The sequence below is a fragment of the Globicephala melas genome, chromosome 13, assembly GCF_963455315.2.
Source record: "Globicephala melas chromosome 13, mGloMel1.2, whole genome shotgun sequence".
Lineage (NCBI taxonomy): Eukaryota > Metazoa > Chordata > Mammalia > Artiodactyla > Delphinidae > Globicephala > Globicephala melas.
In genome coordinates this window covers 1857385-1872594 of record NC_083326.1, presented here as the reverse complement: position 1 = coordinate 1872594, position 15210 = coordinate 1857385, and the positions used below count along the sequence as shown (strand labels likewise).

The window sequence follows — 15210 nt, the reverse complement described above, 5'->3', positions numbered from 1 at the left end:
AGGTATAATATATTCTGAACAGTAACCCTGTAAATCAGACTCAAATCTTGCCTACAATGTACTTCCCAGAATCATACAAAAGGCAGAAATTTGGTAAGAATTTTCTCAATGATTCTATATCCAGTTGGTGTGAGCAAAGACCCCCAAATGCTGTTAAACTCCTTAGTGATGTGAACCAGATGGAAAATAAAACAAAAGAATTCACAACTCATGTTAGACTGAATTGAATGTCTTTAATTTCACACAATGAATAACATATGAATAGGATTAACTTTTTTTTTTAATAGTTAAGTGCTCTATACTGTGCTAACCTGATCTGGTAGCGAAAAAGACTGAGCTTTCTTTTAGAAAAAATGTTTAAAACCCAACATCTAAGACCATGGAGGAGCATGACAGTAAAGCATGCCAGATGTATCTACGCCTCAAATAACAGCAAGTCCATGTTCATTTTAAATGTACAAAAATGCTTTATGAATAAAAACTGTTACAAAAAGAACATTTCAAACAATGTACAATTTTTCTTGCCTCTATATTCAATAAAATACAAATACATTTTTTGTTCTAAAATATGTTTACATACAATCAAAGTAGAACATGCAAATTACACTTTAAAAAAGGCTTTTAAAAACCACTTATGAATACAAACTAAAAATTAGCCAGCACGACTTGTAAGACAATCTTGTGCCCCATTTTTTTCTTTTGAAATATATATATACATATTTAACACATCATGTGCATTTATTATTTAAGAAATAGATTTTTTTTAAAAAAGGAAGAAAAAGAAAGACACCAACCTAAGCTGGAACTGCCCTTCTGTGTTGACCAGTGGCAGCTCTTTTCAATTTTCCCCCCTTTAGTGTTTATTATACCTGGGCAAGTGGGCAAGAGATATCCAGGAAGTTTCTTCCTTGGTTGATATGTGCTTCTAAGACTGTTCCCCAAGTGACTGAGTCCAAGAAGGGAGGCAGACTCATCAGTAGGGCAAACTCTCCAAGAAACAAGAGGCAGGGGGAGCCTGGTATTGTGGAAAGAAACTTTAAAAAACTCCAAGAAAATGCTACGGTATATTACAGTTCGAGTTTCTAGGCACTGTGATGACATTATCTGTAAGCTCTGGCATTTGGACCATTGTGATACTATAGGGTAGTGTTGAGAATAATGTCTATATTTATCTACTTTTACATAATGTGAAGGACTGAAAATCCTGCAATGTAACACTTAAATGGCTTTTGAGGCATTTCAGATTCTGCCACCCACCCCACCCCCCTCCATGCTACAGTTGGCATTTAAAGGCTTTGGAAATATATGTATAGATTTTAGACAGTTCCCAGGTAAATCTTCCTAGTGGTAGGGAAAAAATATTCTCCAAAAGCTCATTATCTGAATATTGTCGGGTAATAAGCTGTAGGAGTGGGATTTTCTACTTAAGTCCTAAAACCAAATCCTTTATGATCTCCATGTAGTACATCACCTTATACTATAATTCTGTCACCACTTGCTTATCATATTTATAGACCCAGCAATGCCCAGAACACAAACTCCGACTGCCGTCGGCCGTGGCCTCCCACTCCGGACAGCAGCCAAGTTAACAGGCTAACCCTGTCGGCCCTCAGTCACCTAGTCGGGGCTGTCAGTGGCTGTTGAGTCCCAGGCCTGCCAGGTCACCAGCCAGCCCAGACACGCCCTCCTTTCCTTCGCCCCGTCTTCCTCGGGCTGTAGCTGGAGCAGTGCTGTTAGAGGAAGTTAAACTCTGTTCCTCTCGTTTGAGATGAGGGGCTGAAAAGCAAGTGGCTCCCCAGCCACTTAGGAAGGTGGACCAGAGACCCATCATCACCTTCAAGGTGGTTTTTATACAGATTTCATTCTTTGCTCACCCCTAATCAGATTCCCTATAAGTGGGTTCATGCCTGCTTGCTGAAGGCAAGCATTCCAGGAAACAGAAAAGAAAACGAAGGAATTTCTCTTATTATGAAATACTTTTGGATCTGTTTATGGAGCCTCACGCATCCCAAATGACATTTTCTCTAAATAAATATGCAGCCACAGAAGGCAGTGTTGGGTGGCTACAGACCTCCACAACGTGGATCAGGAGAGCTGGGCTCTCATCCTTGTTCTGCAACCAACCAGATGTGAAACGAGACTGGCCCAATGTTGAGTATGGACAGGAGAGGAGAGGCTAATGCAAAGTGGGTAGTTAGAAAATGAGGAAATGGTCATACTAATAAGATGGATTAGGTTAATGGAAAGCAAAAGAAAAAATAAAAGTAATGTGATACTGAGGGAGGAGCTTGATGGGAAAGAGGGGAAGCCCTGCAGGTGACTGGACTTGCTTCCACCTCCAAACAGCGGGTTAGCCTATCTCAGTTTTGCTCCTCTGCAGTTTTTCAATCTATCCTTAGGATCATAAATGTAGAGGATTTGCATTTGACTCACATGACAACTGTAGAACTGAATTTACATATAAGGTGCAAGTCTGCTGTATCTCTCCTGGAATACCTTTCGTTGGTTTGAAAATTCTAATGTACCCTAATTTGAAATTTCTCACCTACTAGAGGTTAATGCCAATTAAGCTTTAGGTCCTTCCTTAAGAAGCTTAGAGAGTGCCAGCTTATTCCCCTCTGCAGGAAGACTTAGTCTGCTCACAGATTTGGTTGGGGAAAGAGTACAACACTGGAAGGAAGAGGGGCAAAAGAAAGAATGAAATCAATTATTTTCAAAATCCAAAAAGGAGAAACCACTTTATGGCCTAATTGAAATGAAAATGGTTGCTCTTTCATAGCAATGGTGGGGTGAGCAAGGCTAATTTAAACCTTCCTCTTGAGTGACTTTGGAACCACTCAGACATGGCTTGGGAATGACAAATTGAAAGTGGTTGGTTTGATTTTGCTGTTCAACCTGTATGAAATGCCAAAGGTCAACCTAGGTCACAAACTGAGTATCTATGATATAAGCTTTGAAGAACAGGAGAATGCACTCCTTTAAACTTACATATTGCTGGGATTAAATGCAACTGACCTAGTGGCAGCACATGATGTGAAGTCTGTGGTGACAGTGCAGAACAGGATGACTCTGTGGGTAATTTCAACCAACTGGTGGTGCCATGACAGAGCACTGATGTTTGCAAGCATATTAACCTGGGATTTTAAAGTTTACTCCCATAGATAACCCATCTCTTATTCTCCTATGTTCCCAACAAAAATCCTTCTTTCGCTAAGGAAATAATGTTGTGTTCTGAAGTAATAATATGATTTCCTGCTGTTTGCAATTTCCTGTAAAGAAACTTAATTTGGAGGTAAACCAGATATTCTAATTCCCATTAGAAAATTTAATTCTGTCTCTCAGTGTCTCTTTTTATAATCTATCATACCAGGTATTTGATGTCTTAGGAAAGGTAAGGGGAGGAGTGAGGGAGGAAATTGAAAATACTTTGAAATTTCCACATCTGACTTTTAGAGAACATCTATGGCAATGGAATAACTTCATATTCATTCTGAGTTTCTTAACATGTTTTACTTGGGCTGTGGAGGTGGATAATAGAGATGGAATATCTGTCCACACTAAACCAATGGCTAGAGTACAACTTGGATGAGAAATGTACAGTCGAAACTGACCATTTAAAAGACGATTTGTCACACACAGTTTGCATCCATGCAGACTGATAGATTTATAATTACATTATGTACAAAATGTTTCAGTTTATTAAGGCAACCACAACTTGGATACTTTGTCCAAGGTGGTGTGATACTATTGGAGTGGTGACACCCTTTGAGCATTTTCTTTTTTTTTTTTCCCAGATAAGAACACTTACTCCCATTTGCTTTTATGAAAAGAGACAATGTACTTCTATTGTCTTTTTGTTCCCTTTTTTCAATGACCTTTGATAGTTATTTGTATAAAAAAAAATCCACATACCAAGGCATTGCTAGACACTTGTCTTTCTGTCGGTCTGGGGTTTCAATTTTTGGTGATTTGTCAGCTATCCCATTTTCTATGGTGCATTAAAACCATTTTATTCTGCCTGTTCTTTGCTGATATGTTTTAAGTATAAAAATAACCTGGTTGACACCTGGGTCAATGTATCTTCGGATGCTCTAAATCACTTATTTTTAAAAGGCTCTATTGATACTAAGTATTTGTTTCACAATGACTGAAGTTCAAAGCCAAGTTCCTTGGGACAGCATGCCAAGGGTGAACATTACAACACAGGTAAGGTTTGCATTATTTAGGTGTGTACCAAGTTAAAGAAGGCAGCAAGTAAGTTAATGAAAAGGCATATGGGAGTACAATGGGCAAAGAAAAAGTAGGAACAGATGATTCTAAAAATCATTATATGTGTGATAGAGGAGACACACAGAAGAATTATGAATGCATGTCTAAGGTTGCCTATCACTACAATTCCACCCTCTGATGACGAGTCCATCTGAGAAACTGTATTGTTAACGTAAAGATTCAGGTCACCTGAAGATGATGTTGGTGCCCCAAAGCCTAGCCGAGCTTGAAAAACCAAAAGAAATAAAAACCAATTAAATGGAAGTGGCTTACAACAAAGCCAGCTGAGAAATTTGCAGCTTTTCTACCCTTGGAATGTTTCCTAATTGAGGGTGTTCCCCTTTCAATTTTCCTGGCCAGCAAATGCAACGGAATCAAGGGCGCACCTTGGATGCGGGAGGTCTGGCGGCTGTCGGAGAGCACCACCGTCTTTCTCCTCCTTGATGGGTCTTGTGCTGCCTGTCAAGGATCTAGCCATACTGAAGTGCCCCTTGGCTGGGAACTGCTGTAAAGCACAGACACACTTCTTTTGAAGACGTTCCCCTGCTTTGCTTTCCCAAGAGCTCCTGAAGGCTCAACCCCGTCATCTGGCCCGAGTCTGCCTGCCCAGCTTCGGGAGAGAAGGGCATTCGGACCCAGCCCCGGCTCACTGCACTTCCAATGCGTCAGTCTCCCCAGCCCCAGGTTCTGACGCCCAGGCCCACCCTAGGGAAGGACATCGCTCTCACTCCCTCGCGACTTCCTCTGCCTTTTAGCCTTCACCTCCTCTTCCTGGGGAAGGGGCTGCTGCGGGGGCGGCTGCTGCGTGGGCTGGGCCGCAGGCTGAGGTTTGTGTTTCCTCTTCCCGCCTCCTCTTGGGGTCTTGGGCAGAGGGGGCGGCGGGGGTGGCGGCGGCGGCGGCGGCGGCGGTGGGAGGGGCGGGGGCGGTGGCGGGGGCAGGGGAGGAGCCTCCCGGGCCATGTGGATGACCGCCTCGATGGTGGCCATGATGGTGTCTTGGCTGGCGGCCGGCTCCAAGACAAGCGGGCTCAGGCTCGGCTTCTGACCCCTTTTGCTGGGAAGGTCGATGCATTTTTCCAGCACCGGCATTTGGTCTCTGGAGTCCTCATCGAACTGCGTGGGCTGCTTCCGGGGACGCCCTCTCCTCTTCTTGACGAAGTTGTTGCCTGTCTTTGATTGTCTCTGCAGCCGCTTGGCCTTCAGGATCTTGTTCACATGGTCCAGGTTCTTCTTGGTGGACAGAATCTTGGTGTAGTTGCACATCTTCCGCACCTCGCACTGGATGGCTTCGATCTCCCGCCGCTTGAATCGCTTCTTCAGCGAGGAGCTGGCTGCGGGAAGGGAAGAGAGAAGAAACTGATTACAGGATGCCAGACTGCCTTAAACCTAGTCTTTTCAGTGACAGCTGGCATTATATTTGGCTATGAAGATTATGGAAAATTAATGCTATAACTATGACGCAGTACCCACTATTTCTTCTTTTTCCTTTATTAAAATTAAAAGTAACAAAAATAAACATGGGTTGAATATTATGTGTACAAAGCATTTCATTATTTCAGTCTCTACCACAATCCCATGAAATACACTTGTTCCCATTTTTAAGTTTGGAAACTGAGGCTCACACAATGTAGGAAGATCTACCATGGAAATCAATGTCAGAATCACAATATAAATTCTCCCATTACTTTCTCCTATCATAGCTTTTATTTTTTATTCAGCCCTTTGACATTTGATCTAATTCAATTTAGCATTAGGCTATACTTCATCTTTTTGTAAAAGATGCTGAATGGAAAAAATGACAAGCAGCCCTCTGGATCAAGCAATCTGGATCATTCATTTGTACCGTCAGCCTCGAAAAAGAGGTGCCTTGACCTGAACTAGAATATCTAACTGAACCTATTACATTTCTAACCCTCCTCCAATGACAGAGGGAGGATACTTTTCAGGAACACTCTATTTGGGATGATCCCATCTCTAATTTTTTCCCCAATGGTCTGGACTTGTCAGCTTGCCTGATGATGTCCAATTGACCAAGTCTTTCTTAACTAGTTCATCTTCTGGAAACCCCAAGGGAAATACCAGCCAGGTGTTTCTGAATCATTTACACCCGTGCTACTGGGCTGTTGTTTGCAAGGAGCTCTTTTCATGTCCTGGTGGCCAGATGCGTCTCTATTTTATGAGCCAAACTTCTAGTCGCAGGAAGTCCTGTACTGCCGCCACTAAATAGCCTTCAGAACTGCTTCATTTTGAAGTTCAGACACCATAAAGTGTGAATGGCTTCAAGACGCAGCAGACCTTTCCTCCTTCAGATCGTTCTTTCTCCTTGTATTGTTCACTAGAGGCAAACGTGTACATACATGTGTATACACGCATAAACACAGGCACTCACACACGTCCTGATAACCCATCTTCACACTGGCTCCTCCCTCTGGCTACTTATAAGCTTAAGAAGTGTGTCCTTAGTGTTTGCTGCTGTGATTTACACTAAATGCTCATCCCCAAAGAAGCCCATGTAGTTGTCGTCAACCCTACGAAACGCTGCAGGCCTAAAAACAAATGTGTTTCATTTTAGCATCGTGGTTTGTTGTGTCACCCCATATTTTTTCAACTACTAGTGGACCAGAAGAATAAATATCTTAAGGGAGATGAGGAAAAAATGCTGAAAACAAAGACACTGCTGTCACTTACTCTTGGGCACTCCTGCTTGGTTCTTTCCCTGCTTTTCCCCATTTCTCTCTCATGTTGTGCCCGACACAGATCTCCCAGAAGGTTTTATTTGAAGTTATTTATGTCACAAGTTTCATGGAGTGGGAAGCTCTGAGTTCCACAGGACAGGCCAAAATGGTACTGCTTTTGGCCAAAGGTCATTGTGAGACTTACTGTGCAATGAATAACTACTGAGCAATCTTTAAAATAAGTTATAAAGATCAAAATAGAACAAAGCCAGAGTGAGCTTCTGGCTACAAAAATAAAATTTTTGTACTTAGTGTTGTAAAAGGAAAAGCTTGCTTGATTTTAAGTTTTCAGATGCAGAGACCGACTTTTGTTGGTCTTTATGTCCCTCACAGGGCATAGCATGGTGCCTTGTACATGGAAGGGATTTAAAAACTGTTTCTCCACTGATGAATCACACTGATTGTTGCTGCCTTATAATCATATTCTTCTCTAAAGGAGTTTTAGTTTGGATTTTTAAATCGACCATTGCAAATATAGTGACACTAAGAGCAGGTCTCCATGTCAGAGCTAAGCCATTTACCTTGTCCACAGAGTTCATGAAGAAATGAAAACTCGTCAGAAATACCCCACAAAACATTTGGTATTATTCCAAATAAAAGTTCCACTTGCAGTTTACCTTCTTTTTAGTTTATATCATCCAAAGAGAAGAAAATGCTATCTGACACATAATACAGCATGCAGATACAAAGTAAATCATTTTGGGCAATTAGTTGGCAATTCTTGACTGAGTAAAGCTTGACTGGAAAACTCCGTGAGCTGAGCTGGAGAGCATTTGGGGCAAATACAACCAATGGATATTTCTTCTCAGTACTTTTATTTTTTAGCATGAAATGTCAAACAAACAAAAAGGAACCTAGTAGATAATTCCATATTCAATAATTTGTTAGATGCTGCATAATTTTTTATTAGGCCCTTGCATTGAAAAGTGATTATGAAATAAAAATTTATTCTGATTACTGTAAACCTACCAAACAATAATAAAAATATCATAACCAACTCTTTTGTACCCACCATTCACATTTAATAAACATTAACTTTTTGCCATACATGCTTTATTTTTTTGTTTAAGAAAACATTTTAGAGTCAGCTAAGTCAGTGCTCCATCATCAATTCCATTTCCTTTCCTTTCCCTGCTTGAATTTGTACTTTTACTGCATATATGTGAACCCATATTGGTAAAAATTAAAAGTCTGAAACTACCTAATATGTATAATTCTGTAAGGAAGTAGGAACACTTGCAGAGTGTTGGCAGGAGAGCAAATTGACACAATCATTTTGGAAAGCGATTGGGCAATAACTACTAGAGTTGAAGATGGGTGTGCCCAGTGCCCCAGAGATCCCAAGGCCAGGTCACCTCTTTTGCTCATATGTAACAGGAGGCCAAGGACATCCCTTGAAGCTCAGCGTAGGTTACAGAAGACTTAAAACAATATAAATATTAATTAAAAAGATAATGAAGCACTGCAATACATTCAAACAATGGAATATTGTATACACGTCTGTTAAAAGGAATAAAATACATATAAATATATCAACATGGTCAAATCTAAAAAAAAAACTTGAATAAAGCAAATAACAAAAGTATTTGTAAGCATATCATTTATGTAAATTTAGAAATACACAGATCCCTTGAATTTTTATTTCATTTTCAATATCCAGACGTGAAGGTTTAAAGTGACCCCAGTGCAGATTAACTGTGAGTCAAAGACTGGGTGGATGAGATTTCAACACTTCTTCCCTCCAAAGCTACCTTATGGGACTTCATCAAGTCTCTAGAGTAGCGTTGTCCTATAGAAATTCTGCAGTGGTGGAACTGGTCTATATCTATGCTGTCCCATACAGTAGCCACTAGCCACATGTGGCTACTGGGCACCTGACATATGGCAAGTGATTGAGAAATTGACTCTACATTTAGTTTAATTTAAAGTTAAATAGCTACATGTGGTTAGTGGCTACCATACTGGGCAGCTCAGCTCTAGACCTAAGTACCGCGGAATACAGAGGACACACCAAGATCCATTCAGTAAAGCACAGTCTGTGGGAAGCTCAGGGCAAACAACCTGGTGCCTTCAACAAATAAGTTGCGAGGTTGGGGGGGAGGGTGGAACTGTAAATTAAAAGAGAGAGGAGATAAAAAGATCATATTTGGATACTAATTTAAACAATCTGTCAAAAGAGATATTTTATAAATTCATGGAAATTTGAATAATGTCTGGGTGTTTCTTGATATTATATAATTATTGCTAACTTTCTTAGGTGTGATAATTGCATTGTGATCATTTTTCAAAGTACCTGTCTTTTAGAAATACATACAAAATTATTAATAGATGAAATCATATATCATCTGGGACTGGCTTCAAAATAATAAGGGAGGGAGGAGGGGAGTAGAAGTATTCCTAAAACAAGACTGAAATGAGTTGATTATGTTGAAACTGAGTGATGAGCACACAGAGGTTTATCATGCTATTCTGCTACTTTGGTATATACTTGCTAGTTCCATAATACATGGTTAAAAAAATATAAATGATTAGTGTCAGTAAAACATCTTTCTCAGGATGTTAGGACTGGCGGGGGGTGGGGGGTACTCTGGTTTTCATATTCTTGGGCTTTATTTCACCTAAATAATTTTAGAAGAATAAATGTCCTCAGTAAAGGGCATGCATAATCTCCCTAGAAAACTCCTGCTGGTAGCTACCCTCCTGGCTGAATGGGAGGAAAGAATGAATGAGCACTGTGCGTTTTATGTTGTGACCAACTGCATAAACATATGTCATAGTCCTATCTCCACTGAGGACCTCAAGTGTTGACTTAATATCCCTCTTTCTTTTTCACATTACACTTTTTGAGGGGTTTCACATCTACTGAACATCTGAATTTTATTTTGTCCTGTATGTATTATCCAAATTTTCAGTGTAGGCTCATTACTTCGTGTGTGAACAGCACCAGAGTGCAGGTCAGTAGGAAGGGCTCTGGGCAGGGACAGCTGGAAACCAAGCTGAACTAGAATGAACCTCTTAGCCCCTCTGGATCTCTCTTCATCTATTACACTGAACAGTTAGACTAGATGCTTCTGTATTTAAAGATTGCTGTAATTCTTACCTATACTCATTATCTATTGCCTTACCAAAAGTGAGGTGGCTTTCTACGACATTTATTTCATCTAATAATTTTGAAATCCTAGTGTGGTGGAGAGGAGGGCTTTGGACTTGGCAGGGTTTGATATTCACAAATCTTTCTCCTTACTGCTTATGATTTCACTGTTCCTCTAAATGTTAACAGATTTTTCTCTCTTCAAATTGTTTCATTATTAGACAGTAATTTCTGGGCTCTTGCACCAAGATTGATTCCATATTTGCTCTCCTTCCTATAATTGTCCTATATCTTGCCTGTTCTTTGTTAGCCTTAAAGAATAATTATGAGTGGCCAAGGCAAAATATGAATTCATTTCTTCGTAACTCTGCAATGCAAATCATCTTGTAGACTTTTTCTGTACCTAAAATTGCCATGCAAATGATTGAGTTGGTTTTGATCCAGATCTAGATTTTCTCTTTGCTCCCATTATCAGATGATTGGCTCATCAGTGTTTGTTGATTTTGCTACTTCTTTTATGATAATCAAACACTGGACTTATCACTGCTTTTGCACACTGACTTTATACAGATGTTGTGTAAGCACTATGAGCAAGGTAAGGGCTAATGAGGCTTAGCTGTATAGAAGTTCCTAAGAAATAGGTGCTAATGGTTTGGAGACTTTGCCCATGTGTAAGACACATTCTAGTTTTATAAAGTTTTGGATGGGTCAGAGAGGGAGGCAAATTTATCTCTAGACTAATTAGAATTTTTCTTGCTGTTTGAATTGGGAAGGTAGAAATATTGGGGACTGCAGAACTGCCCGGAGTGGAGTTGCCCTCCAGACGGACAGGGCTGGAGAACCATCAGCCTCAGTCAAGGCACAGAGCTGCAGTGTGAATTGCTTTGTATGCTGATACTTAGAAGACACTTCAAAGGCAAAGGCCATGTCTTCCCTCTGTACTCCCTGTTATTCACACAGCAGTACAAGATTTGGTATGTAGTACATGGGCAGCAAACACAAGTTCAAGAGAATTCAATTGTTTAATGTTCTCCCATGAAAATGTGCATTTTTTGGGATACTTTCGTACTTAACTCAATAATGATCTCGTTTTCCAAATGCTGCTTTTTATTTTCTAATGGGATATATGAAGCAACTTGCCTTGGCAAGCAATCTTTTTTCCTTCTTCCTTAGAATTTAAATTAACCTTTGTGTCCTGGTCTTAAAAGCTCGTTTGAAAAAGATGGCAAGTAGCCTTGGCTGGTGAGGCTTCTGGTGGTCAGAGCACATCAGAAGAGTCACTGCCCGTCATCAGCACACATGCTATATACCACTGCTTTCCAATTTGAAAGCCATAATTTAGAATTAAGTGTTAGCAGATGTGGGGCATTTGTCACGATAGAATGGTACTTCCATTCTGTTCTTAAAGTCACCTTAGTACAGTTTGGGGTTTCTCTGAAAATGTGACTAGCTTGTTTAATACACAGTAACTGCTTGACTTTTTTTTTTTTTTTTTTTTGCGGTACGCGGGCCTCTCACTGTTGTGGCCTCTCCCGTTGCGGAGCACAGGCTCTGGACGCACAGGCTCAGCGGCCATGGCTCACGGGCCCAGCCGCTCCGCGGCATGTGGGATCTTCCCGGACCGGGGCACAAACCCGTGTCCCCTGCATCAGCAGGCGGACTCTCAACCACTGCACCACCAGGGAAGCCTACTGCTTGACTATTAAATGACAGCTTCCTCTTAGGGGGTTATTGTAAAAGAACATTCCATCTCAGCTGCAATGGAGTAGGAGACCCTGGTCTTTGTTTTGCTCCTATTTCACATTTCTCCATGGGAAACGTGAAGGTAGGAGGTGAGGAGCAGTTCGACTGATGGAGAGGTGAAGCGGTGGGTGTGCACCTGCATGTTTATGTGTGGGAGCTCCTCTCTGCCTCTCCAGATCTGATCCTGTTCTAAATTGGCAGCCTCTCAAGTGCGGTGCATGTTCCCAAGGAGGAAACTGGGCTGCAGTAAAGACATATTATTATATAAATTATTTTATATAATAATATTTTTGTATAAGTATATAAAATATATAAAAATATATTTTATAATATACATATTTTATGTAAATATATGTACATATATGTAAAAATATAAATTTGATGTATTTAACTTTATTATATATACATTTTTATATAATATATAATTATATACATTATTTTAATTTATATTATTTATATCTTATCTGAAAAATAAGAACTAAGTTAAGCATTCTAATGCTTACTATATGGAGCGATGGTGGGTGATGCCCTTATTTGGGCTGCACGATGTGTCACCTGTCACAGTTGGGCATGAGGTTCCTGGGAAAAGAAGAGACCACATGCATTCAAGAGGCTGATGGCATCCCATCAGTTTATTCTCTTCAGGTGTTGTCAGGTCCTGAACATGGTTTAGAAAATTAAGATCTTTAAACAATAAAAAAAGCTTTAACAAAAAATAAAAATACTTTGTAATGAGGTCAGGAATATCCATGAAATATGTTATATACCACAGAGAGTTTTATTGGTTGCCTTGCAGCAAACTGTATAAAAGAGTTGCTATTTTCAAAGACAAATTTGGCAATTTTCTTCTACTTTGAGAGAAGTGTTCTAAATGTTTTCACCTTCTCAGTGCTGTCAATGGGCTGTCTGTAATGTTACCTAGCAGTTGTCAAAAAACAAAAAAAACCCCTTAATGTCCCTTTAGGGCAAAATGGGCAAAAAGTAACTGCTTTTAGAAGCAAACTCATATTATGGAGACAGCACTTTTTTAAATTGATTGGAAATGTTTCCATTTTTGACAATTTTGTTGCTGAAAATGATATTATAACCTATAACATCCTTAAATATGCAAATTAAAAAATCTTGTAAACAGAGTTAACTTCCAAATGAAGGGTTTCAGAGATTTGAACTCATTAAAAAAATGCAATGTCTTTTGAAATGCAAGACCATCTGACTGTTAATAAAGGAAGTTGGTTAGTTGAATTTCAGCAAAAAAACCCTTTACTTAATTGATGGATGGGATTGAAAAAAATAGTATTATGATTTAAGCAAAATGATACGCTTTCTCCTTTTGGATCTACGTTTATGTGAAATATCCTTTTAACCTACAACATCTACTAACAAGTATTGAAACAAACTGAATTTGAAATGAGACCTTCAAATTGCTTAATCACAAGTGTTAGAAAAAACCCAAGATTTTCAAAAAGAAGTATTCAAACTCAATCACTTGGTCCTCTCTGAACCTTATTCAAAGTATTAATATTAGTAAAAATTTGTTTCATTAATAATACAGTTAAATGAAATTTAAATTTATTTTAAGAATATTATTTATTTCAGATTTATCTCACCTTTTAAAGTTTACATTTTAAAAGATGAGTACACATATTCTAAATATGTATTTACATGGGGTAACTTCAAAATTATGTTACCAATATCATTCATGATCAAAAATTTGAACTGCTTAAAAGTTTTCCTTTGTTTTTCTAGACTCTCGAAGACTTCATTCATGCAGTATTTAATCCCAGAGGAATTTAACTTTCTATGAGGGCAAGGCCTAAGAAGCCATTAAAGCTTCCTGAAGACAGCATGTGTTCTTTGTACCCCTCATAACAAAGAGCACAGCTCCTTTCTCATAGTAGATGCTTGATTAATATTTCCTGCTAGATCATTTCAGATTGTAAATCCTAGAAGCCAAAGCCTAATATCATTAATCTTCCTCTTCCCTAGAGCACCTTTAATTGAATTGCATGTAATTCCAAGGCAGTCAAGAGTGTCCCATCCATGGGACTCTGGAATGGGATTTGATGCTGACCTCCTTTATTCGGTAAGGCAGTTGTGTGGTCCTGGTCCCTAGGTTTTCAGAATCCTTGAGTTTTCTGACCACAGGGTAATAATGCCAGTCATTTCATGAGCCTGGAATTTGGACAAACCAGCTATGGCTTTGGACAGATAAAGGCAGTGGTAACTTGTCTCCAGAGACTAAGATTTGCAGAGACTAAGATGAATAAGAACACTGCCAGATTGTTCAGAGAACCTCTAAGGAAGGGAACCAGGGCTTTGGCCTGAGAAAGCTGGGTGAAGGGTGAGAGTTCAGAGATCAGAGAACTAGAAACAGGGGCAACTGTATCAGCCTCTAAGGTGCACTGTGCATATTATTAGTAGGAATTGCCCAGGATGAATCCACAGAAGAATTTTAACTCTGGGAGTTTTTCTGGGGGTGATACTTATTAGAGTCAGATTGGCTTGGCGAGGAGTGAATTGTGAGTGGTGGCACTCATAAACTGAGGAATACTAGGGACATTTAACCCCTCTCTGTTTCAATCAACTCTGGCTTTTGTATGTTGCATGTAGCTCAAGCCCCAGCAGACTGACTAGACAACGTGAGAGGCTGGATAGAAATGCAGTTAATGCCAAAAAGTTTGACGCTACATCTGTTGAGTCTCACAGCATGCCAGGTGGTCACACGGCGGGGGTGGTTGCACGCTCTCAAAGGGCTCTTTATATTTCTTCTTTCTTTCCTCTCAAATGTGGCATAGCAGTATCCTTAACCATAAATACCATCCCTTATATAATACTCCAACTATTGTAGATGCATGTTCATACTTGATTGTGAGAGATTTCCTTTCTTTTAAATTTGGAAAAAAAAATTAGAAGAACAAAGAATAATGTAACAAACATCCTCTCATGAAAATTTTCACATTTTTAATATTTAGGCTCAGATGAAATAAATCCTTATTGACCGTGCTAGAACTTCAAGAATTACATCAAATTGTTGGTATTCATGTTCTGTTTTCTAACTGGACTTAATAATTGCATTTGTTTACTTAAAACTCAGACTTTTGTTTACAGTCTGTTTATAATTTGTTTTGTTAGAAAACATATTGACCAGGACGTTAGGAGAATGAAGTTCTCATCGTGACTTTTCACCCCTCAGTTCTCTGCCTTCAGACAAATCTCTTAATTTCTTGGCAGGACCCTTACTTCAGAATAAATATGATTCTGTAAAAATAGTTATACACCTCCAAGTCTTCTCTGTTCTAGGTAAGATATCCTCAATTCCTTCATCTGTGTCTCATATGAGATTACTTCTAGGCTATATTCCATTTTGATTAC

At 39.4% G+C, this 15210-nt stretch overlaps 1 protein-coding gene across 3 annotated transcripts in view; it reads right to left on the bottom strand.

Moving 5' to 3' along the window:
- Window positions 1–222: 222 nt before the first annotated feature.
- The window catches only part of SETBP1 (SET binding protein 1), a 375356-nt gene continuing 360368 nt past the window's right edge, over window positions 223–15210 (bottom strand). For all 3 annotated transcript variants that reach the window (XM_030847934.2, XM_070047000.1, XM_060310615.1), the window contains one exon: window positions 223–5600. In XM_030847934.2, coding sequence (XP_030703794.1) covers window positions 4975–5600 — 626 coding nt within the window. In that variant the 3' untranslated portion in view covers window positions 223–4974. The remainder of the gene's footprint in view (window positions 5601–15210) is intronic.